General features: G+C 47.7%; 1 protein-coding gene across 5 annotated transcripts in view; it reads left to right on the forward strand.

Annotated features, from left to right (window-relative positions):
* Positions 1-13,979, forward strand: part of HMGCS1 (3-hydroxy-3-methylglutaryl-CoA synthase 1) — a 69,978-nt gene extending 55,999 nt beyond the window's left edge. For all 5 annotated transcript variants that reach the window (XR_004538203.1, XM_033931866.1, XM_033931885.1 and 2 more), the window contains exon 10: positions 13,122-13,979. Coding sequence is in view for 4 of the 5 variants with exons in the window: in XM_033931866.1 (XP_033787757.1) it covers positions 13,122-13,208 (87 nt within the window). In the remaining variant the exon portion in view is untranslated. The remainder of the gene's footprint in view (positions 1-13,121) is intronic.
* Positions 13,980-15,193: the final 1,214 nt, after the last annotated feature.

Here is a 15,193-nt window from a genome sequence, read left to right on the forward strand (position 1 = left end):
ATCGGCCCCGTCTCAGTCGGCACCCACCTCGTCGACACCGCGCCGGCATCGCACCCTTCAGGTAAGCCGGCTAAGAAGCCTTCCTCGCTGGAGCGTCCTCCGGTCTCAGTAGCAGCGAGCCCAGTCCTGCCGACCTCGAGGCGCCCGCGGAAGCGCTCCGCACCGATTGAGGTGAGCCCCTCGACCTCGGGTTCCTCCTCTTCGGAGCGTCGAGCGGCACCGCAGGTACCGCAGAAGAAAAAAGCGGTACTGGTGCCTTCGCTGGACGAGCGAATTGCTGCCGTCCTGCAGGTGTAACTCAAGGAGCAGCTACAACAGCTCCTTCCCGCACTTTTGAAACCGAGCCTTCCAGTCCCGGTCCGGTCTGAGCCACCGGTACCGACAGTGGAGCAGCCCCTTTTATCGGCATCCACTTTGTCGGTACCAGTACATTCTGCTTCATCGGTATCCATGCCGATCTTAGCACCGGAACCACGGTCTTTACATCAGGCTGTGCAAACTTCGACACAGACCTTAACATCTCCCGGTACCGTTTCCCAGAGGTCGGGTAAGTCGACACACAAAACTCGACACCTGGAACCCTCCACACCGGAGTCCCGGGACCGCAGCTTCCAAGTTAGGGATCCTGATCTGTGGGGTGACTCCGAAGAGCCTCTTCTCTCTGAGGGGGAATGTTCATCTGGTGACGAGGATCCTTCTGCTTTAGATCCATCCTCTAAACCAGATGCAACCTCTTTCACCTCATTTCTGAAAGAGATGTGTGACTCTCTCTCTATTCCCTTGGAGGCTGAGTCCAAAAAATCCAAAGCGTTTCTTGATGCACTGGATTTTGACCAGCCTCCAAGGGAATTTCTGAAATTGCCTCTCCATGATATCTTGAGAGAGACTTTTTACAAGAATCTGGAGACGCCTTTAACCATCCCAGGAGCCCCTCGTAAACTGGACTCCTTATATAAAGTCATCCCCATTCCTGGCTTTGACAAACCACAACTTCCACATGAGTCTCTCTTGGTGGAATCCACTTTAAAGAAATCCACGGGAGCTAGTGTGTACGCCTCAGTCCCTCCTGGCAGAGAAGGTAAGGCCATGGATAAATTTGGCAAGAGGTTGTTTCAGAATGCAATGTTGGCTAACAGGTCAGGGAATTATGCTTTTCATTTTTCATTTTATCTAAAGCATCTCATTCAAAATCTGACTGCTTTTGAAAAGTACCTCCCTGACCGCAAGAGATCTGCGTTTCGCCAAACTTCTTCATCTCTCCTACAGCTTCGCAAATTCATGGTCCGGTCGATCTACGACACATTTGAACTGACCTCTCGAGCCACGGCCATGTCGGTTGCCATGCGTCGTCTAGCATGGCTCAGAGTCTCAGAACTTGATGTCAACCATCAAGATCGACTGGCTAATGCGCCTTGCCTAGGCGATGAGCTCTTTGGAGAATCCATGGACTCCACTACCCAAAAGCTCTCTGCCCATGAGACTAGGTGGGATACTCTCCTCAAAACTAAAAAGAAGACCCCACCAGCCCGGCCTTTTCAGCAGCAATCGGCCTACCAACGCCGCTATGTGGCTCATCCTTTGCCACCGGCTCCTCAACAGCCTAGGTGTCAGCGCCAACAACAAAGGCAAACCCCTAGGCCAGCACAGCAACAACAGGTGAAGCCTCCTCTTCCACAAAAGTCTACCCAACCCTTTTGACTTGGTCCTCCAGGGCATAGCCAGTGTTGTACCATCTGCCCATCTTCCACGACCCATAGGAGGACGCCTTGCTTTTTACATAAGCCGTTGGGAAATCATCACCTCGGATCAGTGGGTCCTCAACATCATCCGCCACGGCTATTCTCTCAACTTTCAGACTCTTCCTACCCAAAGTCTGCCAAAAGAGTCTGCTTTGAACACTCCTCAGTCTTCCCTCCTTCTTCAAGAGGTTCAATCCCTCCTCCTTCTGAACGCCATAGAGGAAGTTCCTCTAGATCAAAAGGGACAGGGATTCTACTCCCGTTATTTTCTGGTCCCCAAAAAAACAGGAGATCTCAGACCCATTCTAAATCTTCGCGATCTCAACAAATGCTTGGTCAAAGAGAAATTCAGGATGCTTTCTCTGGCCACTCTTTACCCTCTTCTCAATCAAGGCGACTGGCTATGCTCCCTCGATCTCAAAGAGGCATATACTCACATACCGGTCAATCTGGCCTCTGCTTCATGATCAATCATTGTCATTACCAATACAAGGTGCTACCCTTCGGTCTTGCCTCCTCTCCAAGAGTGTTCACCAAATGTCCGATTGTGGTGGCTGCCTTTCTACATTCTCACCACCTTCAGGTCTTTCCTTACCTGGACGACTGGTTAATCAAGGCCAATTCCTCTCAGACAGTGCTCCTGGCCACCAACCAAACCATCCTGTTTCTTCAGCTTTTGGGGTTTGAGATCAATCTACCCAAATCCCATCTCATCCCCACTCAGAGACATCAATTCATTGGAGCGGTGCTGGACACAGTCCTCATGAGAGCGTTCCTGCCGTCCAACTGTCTTCAAACTCTTCAATCTCTATGTCAGCAGGTGCTTCCTCAACGTTCCATCTCTGTCAAGCAAATGATGATACTCTTGGGTCACATAGCCTTCACAGTTCATGTCACACCCTTCGCACGTCTTCACCTGCGCACTCCTCAATGGACCCTAGCTACCCAGTGGTCCCAAGCGACGGATCCTTGCTCACGACACATATTTGTGACATCATCTCTTCGTCAGTCTCTACAATGGTGGTTGATGTCCTCAAATCTCTCCAGAGGTCTTCTGTTCCATCTACCTCCTCATCAACTTGTCATCACCACCGACGCCTCCCCTTATGCCTGGGGGGCTCATTTGAACGAGTTCCAAACTCAAGGACTTTGGACAGCCCAGGAAATGAAGCATCACATCAATTTCCTGGAACTCAGAGCGATGTTTTATGCCCTCAAGGCCTTCCAACATCTTCTCTTTCCTCAAGTCCTCCTGCTATGCACAGACAATCAAGTTGCGATGTACTACATCAACAAGCAGAGTGGGACAGGCTCTCGCCTCTTGTACCAGGAAGCCCAGAAGATTTGGGCTTGGGCCACAGATCACCAATTATTCCTGAAAGCTGTCTACATTCAGGGAGAACAGAATTCCTTAGCCGACAAACTCAGCAGAATTCTCCAGCCTCAAGAGTGGACTCTCGATCCTTTAACTCTACAGTCCATCTTCGCTCAGTGGGGCACTCCTCAGATAGACCTCTTTGCAGCTCCTCACAATCACCAGCTGCCCCTCTTCTGCTCCAGACTCTCCTCACCGTCTGGTAGCAGATGCATTTCTCCTAGATTGGTCCAATCTGTTCCTGTATGCTTTCCCTCCGCTACCTCTCATGTTGCGAACCTTGTTCAAGCTCAAGAGGGAACAGGCCACCATGATTCTCATCGCTCCACGATGGCCCAGGCAACATTGGTTCTCCCTTGTACTTCAACTCAGTTCCAGGGAGCCTATTCTTCTTCCATTGTTTCCTTCTCTGCTTACACAGCATCAGGAGACCCTTCTGCATCCCAACCTCCAGTCTCTGCACCTGACAGCTTGGTATCTCTCGGGCTGACTTCGAATGATACTCTTTTGTCTCAGCCCGTTCGTTCTATTCTGGATGCCTCCAGGAAACCTGCCACTCTGCAATGTTACCATCAGAAGTGGACAAGATTTTCTTCCTGGTGTCTTCTTCATCATCATAATCCTACGTCCCTTGCAGTGGAGACCTTATTGGATTACCTTCTTTCTTTGTCTGACTCTGGTCTCAAGTCTACTTCCATCAGAGTCCACCTCAGTGCTATTGCTGCTTTTCATGAGCCAGTTCATGGAAAACTCCTTTCAGCTCATCCTTTGGTTTCCAGATTCATGCGGGGTCTTTTCAAAGTGAAACCACCTCTTAAAGCTCCCCCTGTAGTCTGGGATCTTAATGTGATTCTCTCCGCCTTAATGAAGCCTCCGTTTGAACCTTTGGCTACAGCTCCTTTCAAGTTTCTTACTTGGAAAGTGGTCTTCCTTATCGCTCTAACCTCTGCCAGGAGGGTCAGTGAGCTACATGCACTAGTTGCGGATCCACCTTTTATAGTCTTTCATCATGACAAGGTGGTTCTGCGTACACATCCAAAGTTTCTCCCTAAGGTTGTCTCTGAATTCCATCTCAACCAATCCATTGTTCTGCCTGTCTTCTTTCTGAAACCTCACTCTCATTCTGGAGAACAGGTTCTGCATACTTTGGACTGTAAGCGGGCTCTAGCTTACTATTTAGAGCATACTAAGCCCCACAGATCATCTCCCCAACTCTTTCTGTCCTTTGATCTGAATAAATTGGGACGTCCTGTTTCTAAACGTATGTTGTCAAATTGGCTTGCAGCGTGCATTTCATTCTGTTATGCTCAGTCCGGACTGACACTGGAAGGTTCTGTCATGGCCCATAGAGTTCGAGCTATGGCAGCATCTGTGGCTTTCCTCCGTTCCACTCCTATAGAGGAAATCTGCAAAGCTGCTACTTGGTCCTCAGTTCATACTTTTACATCTCATTATTGTCTGGATGCATTCTCCAGACGGGATGGACACTTCAGCCAATCTGTTTTGCAAAATTTGTTTTCCTAATGGCCAACCTTCTCTCCATCCCTCTTTTTGTTATCTTGGAGGTCACCCATCAGTCAAGAATATGCTGCCTGCTTGTCCTGGGATAAAGCACAGTTACTTACCGTAACAGGTGTTATCCAGGGACAGCAGGCAGATATTCTTGCGTCCCACCCACCTCCCCGGGTTGGCTTCTTAGCTGGCTTATCCTATCTGGGGACCGCGCGCCTCTGTCGGGCGGGAAGGCACTCGCGCGTGCGCGATGCGGCCTACTAGAACTTTCCAAGTTCTTAGAGTGCAATCACTCTAAAATTGTCCGTACCGGGGCTCCGTCGGTGCCGTCGCCCATCAGTCAAGAATATCTGCCTGCTGTCCCTGTATAACACCTGTTACGGTAAGTAACTGTGCTATTTGTTTATTATGTATATATTGCGCTTTATCCCAGGACAAGCAGGCAGCATATTCTTAACGCATGGGTGACGTCACCGACGGAGCCCCGGTACGGACACTTTTAACTAGAAAGTTCTAGATGGCTGCACCGCGCATGCGCGAGTGCCTTCCCGCCCGACGGAGGAGAGCGTGGTCCCCAGTTTCTTCGTTTCCGCGGAGCGAAGAAGACGCATGTGCTTTCAACGGCTGTTGAAATCTGTTTTTGCCTTCCCTCTCGCGCTATTTTCTTCCTTTTTTTGTTCTTTTTCCTTAGGATTTCGTTTTTCGTTCTAACTTGCAAAAAAAAAAAAAAAACTTTGTTTTTTCTTTATTTTTCGGGCCGGCCCCGGCGGGGCTTGTTGCCACCATACAGGCCTCCGGTTTTGATTTTGCAGAGGCCGTGTTCCCCTTCATGCCCCCTCAGCCGGGCTTTAAGAAGTGCCAGCGGTGTGCACGCCCGATATCTCTCACTGACCCGCACAATTGGTGCCTACAGTGCCTGGGTCCAGAGCATCGGGCTGACACCTGCAACCGCTGTGCTACTCTCAAAAAACGTACTTTGAAAAATAGACAGATCCAACAGAATATCCTTTTCGGTATCGGATCTGCCATGGAATCGGCCGCGCCGTCAACGGCGCCGCAAAAGTCTGCACCGACTACTTCGATGACGCCTGATCCTTCCTCGGGGTTGCTGGCACCAGGTAAGCCGGCTAAGAAGCCTTCCACTTCCCTTGAGCGCCCTCCTGCCACACCTGCGACGCCGGTCCTCCCGGCATCACGCCGACCCCGCAAACGCTCCGCCCCGATTTCGGTGAGTGCCTCGTCATCGGCATCCTCATCGCCGGGGCATGGAGCGGCACCTATGGTACCGACAAAGAAAAAAGCGGTACCGGTGCCCCCTCTGGACGACCGCATTGCGGCCATACTCCAAAGCCAATTGCAAGAGCAACTGCAACAGCAACTCCAGCACTTGTTGCCCGCAATTTTGGCCCCACTCCTTCCGGTACCAGACCGGCCCGAGCCTCGCACCATACCGCCGGTGTCGACACCATCGGTACCGTTGAACACCTCCATGCCGGTACTCGCGGCTGAACCACTTAATCCTCCAGTACAAACACGCTCTGATGCCGACCCTCCCCGACATCGAGACCGACACCAGTCCCCCCGAGACCAGGACCGGCATCGATCTTCCTCCCCCGGTACCGTCTCGATGCGCTCTGGCAAATCTCTCTCTAAGACTCGCCACACTGAGCCGTCCGCACCACCGTCCCGTCCTGCGCACACCGACGTCAGGGACCCGGACTTATGGGAAGAATCCCCACCCAGTACCGATGATGAGGCTTCCTCAACGGATGAGGAACCATCGATGGTCGATACCAGTTCCAAACCTTAACAGTCCTCATTCACAAAATTTCTCAGGGAAATGTCGGCGGCTCTGTCGATCCCTTTGGAATCCGACTCTAAGAAGTCCCAGGCTTTCCTGGAAGCCCTGGACTTCGAACAACCTCCCAAAGAATTTTTAAAGTTACCCGTCCATGACATCTTACGGGAAACTTTTTACAAAAACTGGGAAAATCCTTTCACGGTACCGGGTGCCCCTTGAAAACTGGATAGTTTATACAAGGTCATTCCTATCCCGGGGTTCGACAAACCTCAACTACCCCATGAATCCCTTCTAGTGGAGTCCACCTTGAAGAAAACCCAGGGCCCCAGTGTTTATGCCTCCACCCCTCCTGGCAGAGAGGGCAGAACAATGGATAAATTTGGCAAGCGCCTTTATCAGAATTCCATGCTTGCCAACAGGGCTAATAATTACACCTTCCACTTCTCCTTCTATATGAAGCATTTGGTGCAACAACTCTCCTCCTTACAAAAGTACATCCCTGAGCGTAAGATCCCGGTTTTCCAACAACAAATCTCCAGTTTGCTCCAACTCCGGAAATTTATGGTGCGATCCATTTATGACTCTTTTGAGCTGACCTCTCGAGCATCTGCCATGGCTGTTGCCATGAGGCGCTTGGCCTGGCTGAGAGTTTCTGACCTCGACATTAATCACCAAGACCGCCTGGCTAAAGCACCTTGTCTTGGTGATGAACTATTCGGGGAGTCCCTGGACTCAACTACCCAGAAACTATCAGCACACGAGACCAGGTGGGATACCCTAATCAAACCTAAAAAGAAGACTCCACCTGCTCGCCCCTACAAACAGCAGTCTTCCTACCAACGCAGGTTCTCGGCCAGACCTCTCAACCCGCCTCAGCAACAACAGCCTCGCCGACCTCGTCAGCAGCACCAAACTCAGGCACGTTTACAGTCTCACCAACCTGCCAAGCCTCTCCCACATTTAAAACCATCTCAGCCCTTTTGACTCTTTTCTCCAGGGCATAGCCAGTCTCCCGCCATCATTGCCTCTTCCTCAGCCGATAGGAGGCCGCCTTCAACTCTTCTTCAACCGTTGGGAGGTCATTACATCAGACCTGTGGGTCCTCAACATCATTTGCCACGGCTACTCTCTCAACTTCCAGACTCTTCCACCAGACAATCCTCCCATAGAGTCTGTTTCTCACTCCTCTCAATCCCCACTCCTCCTGAGGGAGGTCCAATCCCTTCTTCTTCTCAATGCCATCGAAGAGGTACCCCCAGACCAAAGGGGTCAGGGATTCTACTCCCGCTACTTCCTGGTTCCCAAGAAGACAGGAGACCTCCGTCCCATCCTCGATCTTCGGAACCTCAACAAGTGTCTGGTCAAGGAAAAATTCAGGATGCTCTCCCTTGCCACACTTTACCCTCTTCTCTCTCATCACAACTGGCTATGTTCCCTAGACCTCAAAGAGGCCTACACTCACATTCCAATCCATCTGACTTCACGTCGCTACCTCCGATTTCAGGTACACCACCACCACTATCAGTACAAAGTGCTACCCTTTGGCCTCGCATCATCGCCCAGGGTGTTCACCAAGTGCCTTATTGTGGTGGCGGCCTTCCTCAGGTCTCACAACCTCCAGGTGTTCCCATACTTGGACGATTGGTTGGTGAAAGCTCCTATGTCTCCGCTTGTGCTACAAGCCACTCAACACACCATCTCTTTCCTCCATCTCCTGGGGTTCGAGATCAACTACCCCAAGTCACATCTCCTCCCCACACAGCGACTTCAGTTCATTGGTGCCGTCCTCGACACCACTCTGATGAGGGCGTTTCTCCCCAACGAACCCTGCTCCATCTCTGCCATCAGGTGCTCCTTTGTCGCTCTATTCCGGCTCGGCAAATGATGGTCCTCCTGGGCCATATGGCCTCGACAGTCCATGTGCTTCCTCTGGCACGACTCCACCTCAGGACACCTCAATGGACTCTAGCCAACCAATGGTCACAGACCACGGATCCTCTTTCTCATCCCATCTCTGTGACATCGTCTCTTCAGCAATCTCTTCAATGGTGGTTGAACTCCTCAAATCTTTCCAGGGGTCTACTCTTTCATCTACCCCCTCACTCCATGATCATAACCACAGATGCCTCCCCCTATGCATGGGGAGCTCACATGGGAGATCTTCGCACCAGGGACTCTGGACCCCTCAGGAGCGTCAACATCACATCAATTTCCTGGAACTCAGGGCCATGTTCTATGCTCTCAAGGCCTTCCAGCATCTTCTCTATCCTCAGGTTCTTCTCCTGTGCACAGACAACCAAGTCGCCATGTACTACATAAAAAAGCAAGGCGGCACCGGATCTCCCCTCCTCTGTCAGGAGGCCATCCGCATCTGGACCTGGGCCACGGCCCGCAGTCTCTTCCTCAAGGCCGTCTATATCCAGGGCGAACAGAACTCCCTGGCCGACAACCTCAGCCGCATCCTTCAACCTCACGAGTGGACCTTGGATCCTCCCACACTCCACTCCATCTTTGCTCTCTGGGGCACTCCTCAGGTGGACTTCTTTGCAGCTCCTCACAACCATCAGCTGCCCCAGTTCTGCTCCAGACTCTACTCTCCTCATCGTCTGACCCCGGATGCATTCCTGCTCGACTGAATGGATCGGTTCCTCTATGCCTTTCCTCCACTGCCTCTAATGTTGCGGACGCTATTCAAACTCCGCAGGGACAGAGCCACCATGATTCTCATCGCTCCTCGGTGGCCTCGCCAACACTGGTTCTCCCTCCTGCTCCAGCTCAGCTCCAGGGAGCCCATTCCTCTTCCTGTGTTTCCTACTCTACTTACGCAGCAGCATCAGTCTCTACTACATCCCAATCTGTCATCGCTCCACCTGACAGCTTGGTTTCTCTCGGGCTGACCTCTCCAGAGAATCTGTCTCAGCCTGTCCGTCGCATTTTGGATGCCTCCAGGAAACCGGCCACCCTCCAATGTTACCATCAGAAGTGGACCAGGTTCTCCTCTTGGTGTCTCCTGCATCACCACGACCCCACCTCATTGGCGGTGGAAACTGTACTGGACTATTTGCTCTCTCTGTCCGACACTGGCCTCAAGTCTACCTCAATCAGAGTCCACCTCAGTGCCATCACTGCGTTTCATGAGCCTATCCTCGGAAAACCTCTCACGGCTCATCCACTGGTTTCCCGGTTCATGAGAGGCCTCTTCAATGTCAAACCACCTCTGAAGCCTCCTCCTGTCGTCTGGGACCTGAATGTGGTTTTATCAGCCCTCATGAAACCTCCGTTTGAGCCTCTTGCCACTACTTCACTCTGCCAGGAGGGTTAGTGAGTTGCATGCACTGGTTGCCGACCCACCTTTTACTATTTTTCACCATGACAAGGTGGTTCTGCGTACCCACCCTAAATTCCTTCCCAAGGTGGTCTCGGACTTCCACCTCAACCAGTCCATTGTATTGCCTGTCTTTTTCCCTAAACCCCATGCTCATCCTGGGGAACAGGCGTTACACACGCTAGACTGTAAGCGGGCCCTTGCATACTACCTGGACCGTACCAGGGCTCACCGCTCTTCACCTCAACTCTTTTTGTCCTTTGACCCCAACCGTCTGGGGCACCCTGTTTCTAAACGGACGCTTTCTAACTGGCTTGCTGCCTGCATTGCGTTCTGTTATGCTCGGGCCGGTCTCTCACTGGAAGGTGCTGTCACGGCCCACAGGGTCAGAGCTATGGCTGTTTCTGTGGCTTTCCTCCATTCCACGCCCATCGAGGAAATCTGCAAGGCTGACACTTGGTCCTCAGTTCACACGTTCACTACTCACTATTGTCTGGATGCCTTCTCCAGACGGGATGGACACTTCGGCCAATCTGTGTTACAAAATTTATTTTCCTAATGGCCAACCATCCCTCCTCCCTCTCTGTTAGCTTGGAGGTCACCCATGCGTTAAGAATATGCTGCCTGCTTGTCCTGGGATAAAGCACAGTTACTTACCATAACAGGTGTTATCCAGGGACAGCAGGCAGATATTCTTACGACCCACCCTCCTCCCCGGGTTGGCTTCTTAGCTGGCTTATCTTAACTGGGGATCACGCTCTCCTCCGTCGGACGGGAAGGCACTCGCGCATGCGCGGTGCGGCCATCTAGAACTTTCTAGTTAAAAGTGTCCGTATCGGGGCTCCGTCGGTGACGTCACCCATGCGTTAAGAATATCTGCCTGCTGTCCCTGGATAACACCTGTTACGGTAAGTAACTGTGCTATATAGGAGGAAATGTGAAGGACTTTATGTGATTAATTGCGTGAGAGGAGTCTGGAGGATTTGAAATGCAAAACTAGTTATGCAGGTCTTGGCTGATATTCAGTTTTGGAAGAGGATGAATTTAAGACAGCTTTTGAGCAGTCCTAAATTTAACCACTTAGCTGTGTGAGTGCTGGTATCCCTTGTGCTGCCCCTACTAACATGGGCAGTCAGAGACGATATTCAGCAGCACTTCCCTGTTTAGTGCTGCCGAATACTGGCAGTTGGGTGGGTCACTGTGATTTTAGTGGGATAGAGCCTTTCTTGCCCACTTAAATCTTGCTATGAATATTGGGCCCTAAGTATTTTTGAAAGCTGTGTGAATAGTTGGTATCTGAGGCTGAAATCTTGATTGATGCTGCTGTTAGTAAACTTGAAACTTGTGCTACTCCAGCTACATATGTCTAGTTGTAGGACAGTGGCAAGTAACTGTAATAAGATGACTTGTTTTGTGTAGGTATTAATAGATATTAATGGTAATGCAACAGATTTCTAAACCAGAGCAGTTGCTTCAAACATTGATGAATGGCATCTCTGTTTTACTATTATCATTGAAAGGCACGTAAATATCGAGCAAAAAAAATAAAGGAACTAGCAAGTCCAACCACTCCTACCTCAAACTAGATTTTCAGATTATTGCTCGGAAGGAACTTAACAGATGTAAACAAATTTAAAACCTGTCTACTAAAAACAAATTGATAAAACATGCCCACTCACTGCTATTTGTGCATGTCCAGCCTTCCCGGGCCGAGTATAAAATATGAATGAAGAAGAAATATGCTAAGATAAATTATTTATATGAATACAATATATAAATGATACTTGAGAAAATATTAAGAAAAAAAAGACATATTTATTAAGAAAAAAATGTATGAGTTTGAGCACTAAAAGAAAAAATTATAGAAAATTATAGATCGAGCCAGTGACAATTTGCCACATAAAGCTCACCACCATGAAAGTTTATTGAAGCAGTGGAGTGGTAGTGCTGAGGCTCAGAAGAAAAGTAAAGTGTTTTAGCTGGTAACAGTATTGGTGTATACTTGGAGGTGAACACTATTGTTGATGAACTAAAGGGGGGGTCATCAAAAATGAGCACCCAAAAAATTCAGCGCTAAGCACTCTTTTAGAATAGTCAAGTGGGTAGCGCCAGTTCACCAGACATAGGGTTGCTGAAACCTAATATAAATGCTGGTGCTCAAGCATACATACCTGGTATTCTATAACTATGCACTTTTCCTTTTGGAACGCTCTTGACTTGCCTATGGCCCTTCCATGATCATACCTGGAGAATGACGTGGACAAATATTTTTTGTTCCCTGTCCCCACAGGAATTCATTTTCCCATCCCGACCCAATGAGTTCTTTTCCTGTCTCTGTCCCATTCCTGCAAGCTCTGTCCTCATCTGAAAAAGGCTTAAACACTTTAAAATCATAAGTGTTCGAGACTTGTGCGGTTAAGGTAGAGCTTATGGGAATGGGGCAGGGACAAGGACAGCAACAAAACTCGCAGGGACGGGGAAAAATATGTCCCAGTGTCATTCTCTACCCTCTTTGGGTTATGTGCTATGGGAGTTAGTGCCCTGCACTTGAGCTATCTGACCAAGTCTCTAATAAGAGAGACACTTTTTCAAGCTAAGTACTTTTTGGATATGGATTATTGTGAGTTTTGTTTTTTTTTTTTTCAAAAATGTGTTTCATGAGTATTTGAGGCCTATGAAGAGTTAGGTGCATCATGGGCAGAGTGGCTCAAGTGAAGCTAGTCACCACAGAGGCTTCTGAAGATTGTAGCTGCACTGGTCATAATTATGCATCGAGCACATGTACAAGTTCTGCATTTATAGAAAAGCATGCAGCTAGCTGCGTGTTCAAATTTTAATGAGTACCAATTAACATCAAGCAGCGGTTAAAAAGCCATCAACCAATTAATTTGCGTGTACACCTTAGGCAGTGCATACAAATTTGGCCATGTGCCTGCGTATGCTAAATAAATGTCTCATACTGAAGGCCATGCTTATTTTTATTAAGCCAAAAAGTATAAAGATACAGCTTATACAGATGGAAGCTCAGAGTTATCAAATATAGAAGTTTACAATCCACAAAGAGTCCAACTCTTCCCCCCCCCCAGGAGTCCACATTCCCAACAAAGGTTTTCCAAAGCTATTATAATCTAACAGAATTATTTAGGGGAGGGGTAGTGGGAGATCAGGAGGATGGAATGGTTCCCCAGGTGTTTTTTTTATGTTGGGCATGCAGAAAAGATTTGGTTAGTAAATACTTTGGTTAACCAATGTAACCTATTTTTGTATTCCTTCTTATCATGTGTTTAGCAACTTCTGAAGAAAAAATATAAACATAAGCAATTGGTCTGAAATTAGTTAATGTATGTTTTTTTTCTTCCCCTCCCCTAGCATATCCTGAGCCCTGCTAAGAAAGTACCAAGAATCCCTACGACAGCTGAACCAGAAGCAGTTTCCATTAGTAATGGAGAACATTAAAATTACCTCTGTGAGGTGTAGAACAAATGAAATGAGGAAGGAGAGAACCTCTTGTTTTGTTTTAACTTATATCAAAACGTGTTATATTGAAATATTCATGAAAAGATCTTCATTGGATACCACATTGCATTGCAACCAAAGCCGATACATTTCTAGTTTTCATGTTTTGTTTTCATAACACTAAACATTAATTGTAATTTTTATAGTTCGACAGACTTCACTTTCACTGCTTGTCAGTAAGAGTTTTGTGAATCAAACAATTACATTCAAATATAAACCTGTAAAAGAAAAGAAAAACATGCAAGGTCCTATATTTTTGTTTGATTTTACAAGATCTTTTCTAATTTACAAACTGTTCTCCCTTGGTTGCATTTTTAGTCAAAACAAAAGTAGGTGTCTGATATCTTGTGATACGCACAAGATTCTCTACTGCTAGAAGAGTTGCACAGAACATTAGTCTTGTGATCACGGTTTCCTCTAAACTATGCAGGAGTCTTCCAGCTGCCAGTTGTGGGGCAGGGGGGATGCTTCAAAATTGTGTTATCAATTGCTAGGGTTAAGCAGGTTCCCTCAATGTTGAAAATGTTATAGTAAAACACCCCACAACTGGCTGGACTATAGTGGAGGTCTCCTGCTCGGTTTAAAAGGAACAATGCTTGTAATGGGACAGTGGTAACCAGTTGGAATGTATAAGATAGCAACTAGTGCTGAGTTAAGGCATGAGTCTTAAAAGCTTGTAAAGTACAGAAAAAATTAAACTAATGTAAAGCATTTTGTTTCATTGTATTGTTTATAAGCTTGAACAACAGGTTTTTAATGTTTTGCTGAAAACTTTCAAAATCACATGAGATTTATTAAGGTAACCATAATTAATATGTTTACAGTAGCAATGTAGAATTTAATATTGCAATTGTCTAGGGATTACTAAGTTTTTGTACCTTTTGAGATTAATTTGATATGCATTGTATATAGCAGAGGAATAATTTAAGCTGTATATTTGAGTGGGTAATACAGTAAGTGCATGAGAATATTTGCAGCATGTGAGTAACTTTGATAAATGTGGTAAAGTTTTATAAAAGCTTTAACTACAAGGTTTTTCTCTATGGAAGCTTGTTTTAAATGAAAGATGGTATTATAAATTTAAACGGTGGTGTAGCTCATTTTCCACAAAGTATGATGAGGGGGGGTGCTTAAAAGTTCTCAGCCCAACCAAGAAGAAAATGATGTGGATATGGTTCAATCAATGATCTGAAACAATGTCAAAACATAGAATTTCATTTCTGCAAATTGGCACTTAATGAAATAAGAACACACTTTTCAGATGCAGTGGTAAAATAACACTCAGAATTTAGGAAGTAAGTTGGGAATTTTGCTGGGTAAACTGAGTTGTGATTAAAGAAAAAGGTGATCTAAGGGCCAGAGTTTATTTCCTGAGTATGACTGTAGTATTCTATCCATAGGAGACAAATGTGTGTATAGCAACATTTTGAAGTTCTTCTTCGGGAAGGAGTAAAACGCGGATCTAAAACGCACGTCCTTAAAAATCTAAGGTCTGTGCCACTTTTAGTCTCAGCATAGGTTATAGTGCTGACAGACCTCTGACGGATCCTAATGCTTTTCCCTCCCTATGCTGAGACTAAAAGTGGCAAAACTTTTGCCCTGAGGTCTGCCACTTTTAGTCTCAGCATAGGGAGGGAAAAGCATTAGGATCCATCATAGAGGTCTGACAGAGCCATAACCTATGCTGAGACCAAAGTGGCATGGACCTCAGATTTTTAAGCATGTGCAGTTCAGATCCGTGAGGTCCGCAAGGTCAGATGCGCTGCAGACCTTTGCACACATTAAAAAAAAAATAATCCCCAACTATTTTCCATTCAGTGTCATATCGCAGGGGCTCTCGGAATTGGCGTGGAGGGAGAGATCTGGAGGAAGGGATGATTGCGCTAATTAGCAAAAGCCACGGTACGCCTCCTCCCTCCTTAGCC

This window comes from Geotrypetes seraphini, chromosome 1 (genome assembly GCF_902459505.1).
Source record: "Geotrypetes seraphini chromosome 1, aGeoSer1.1, whole genome shotgun sequence".
Lineage (NCBI taxonomy): Eukaryota > Metazoa > Chordata > Amphibia > Gymnophiona > Dermophiidae > Geotrypetes > Geotrypetes seraphini.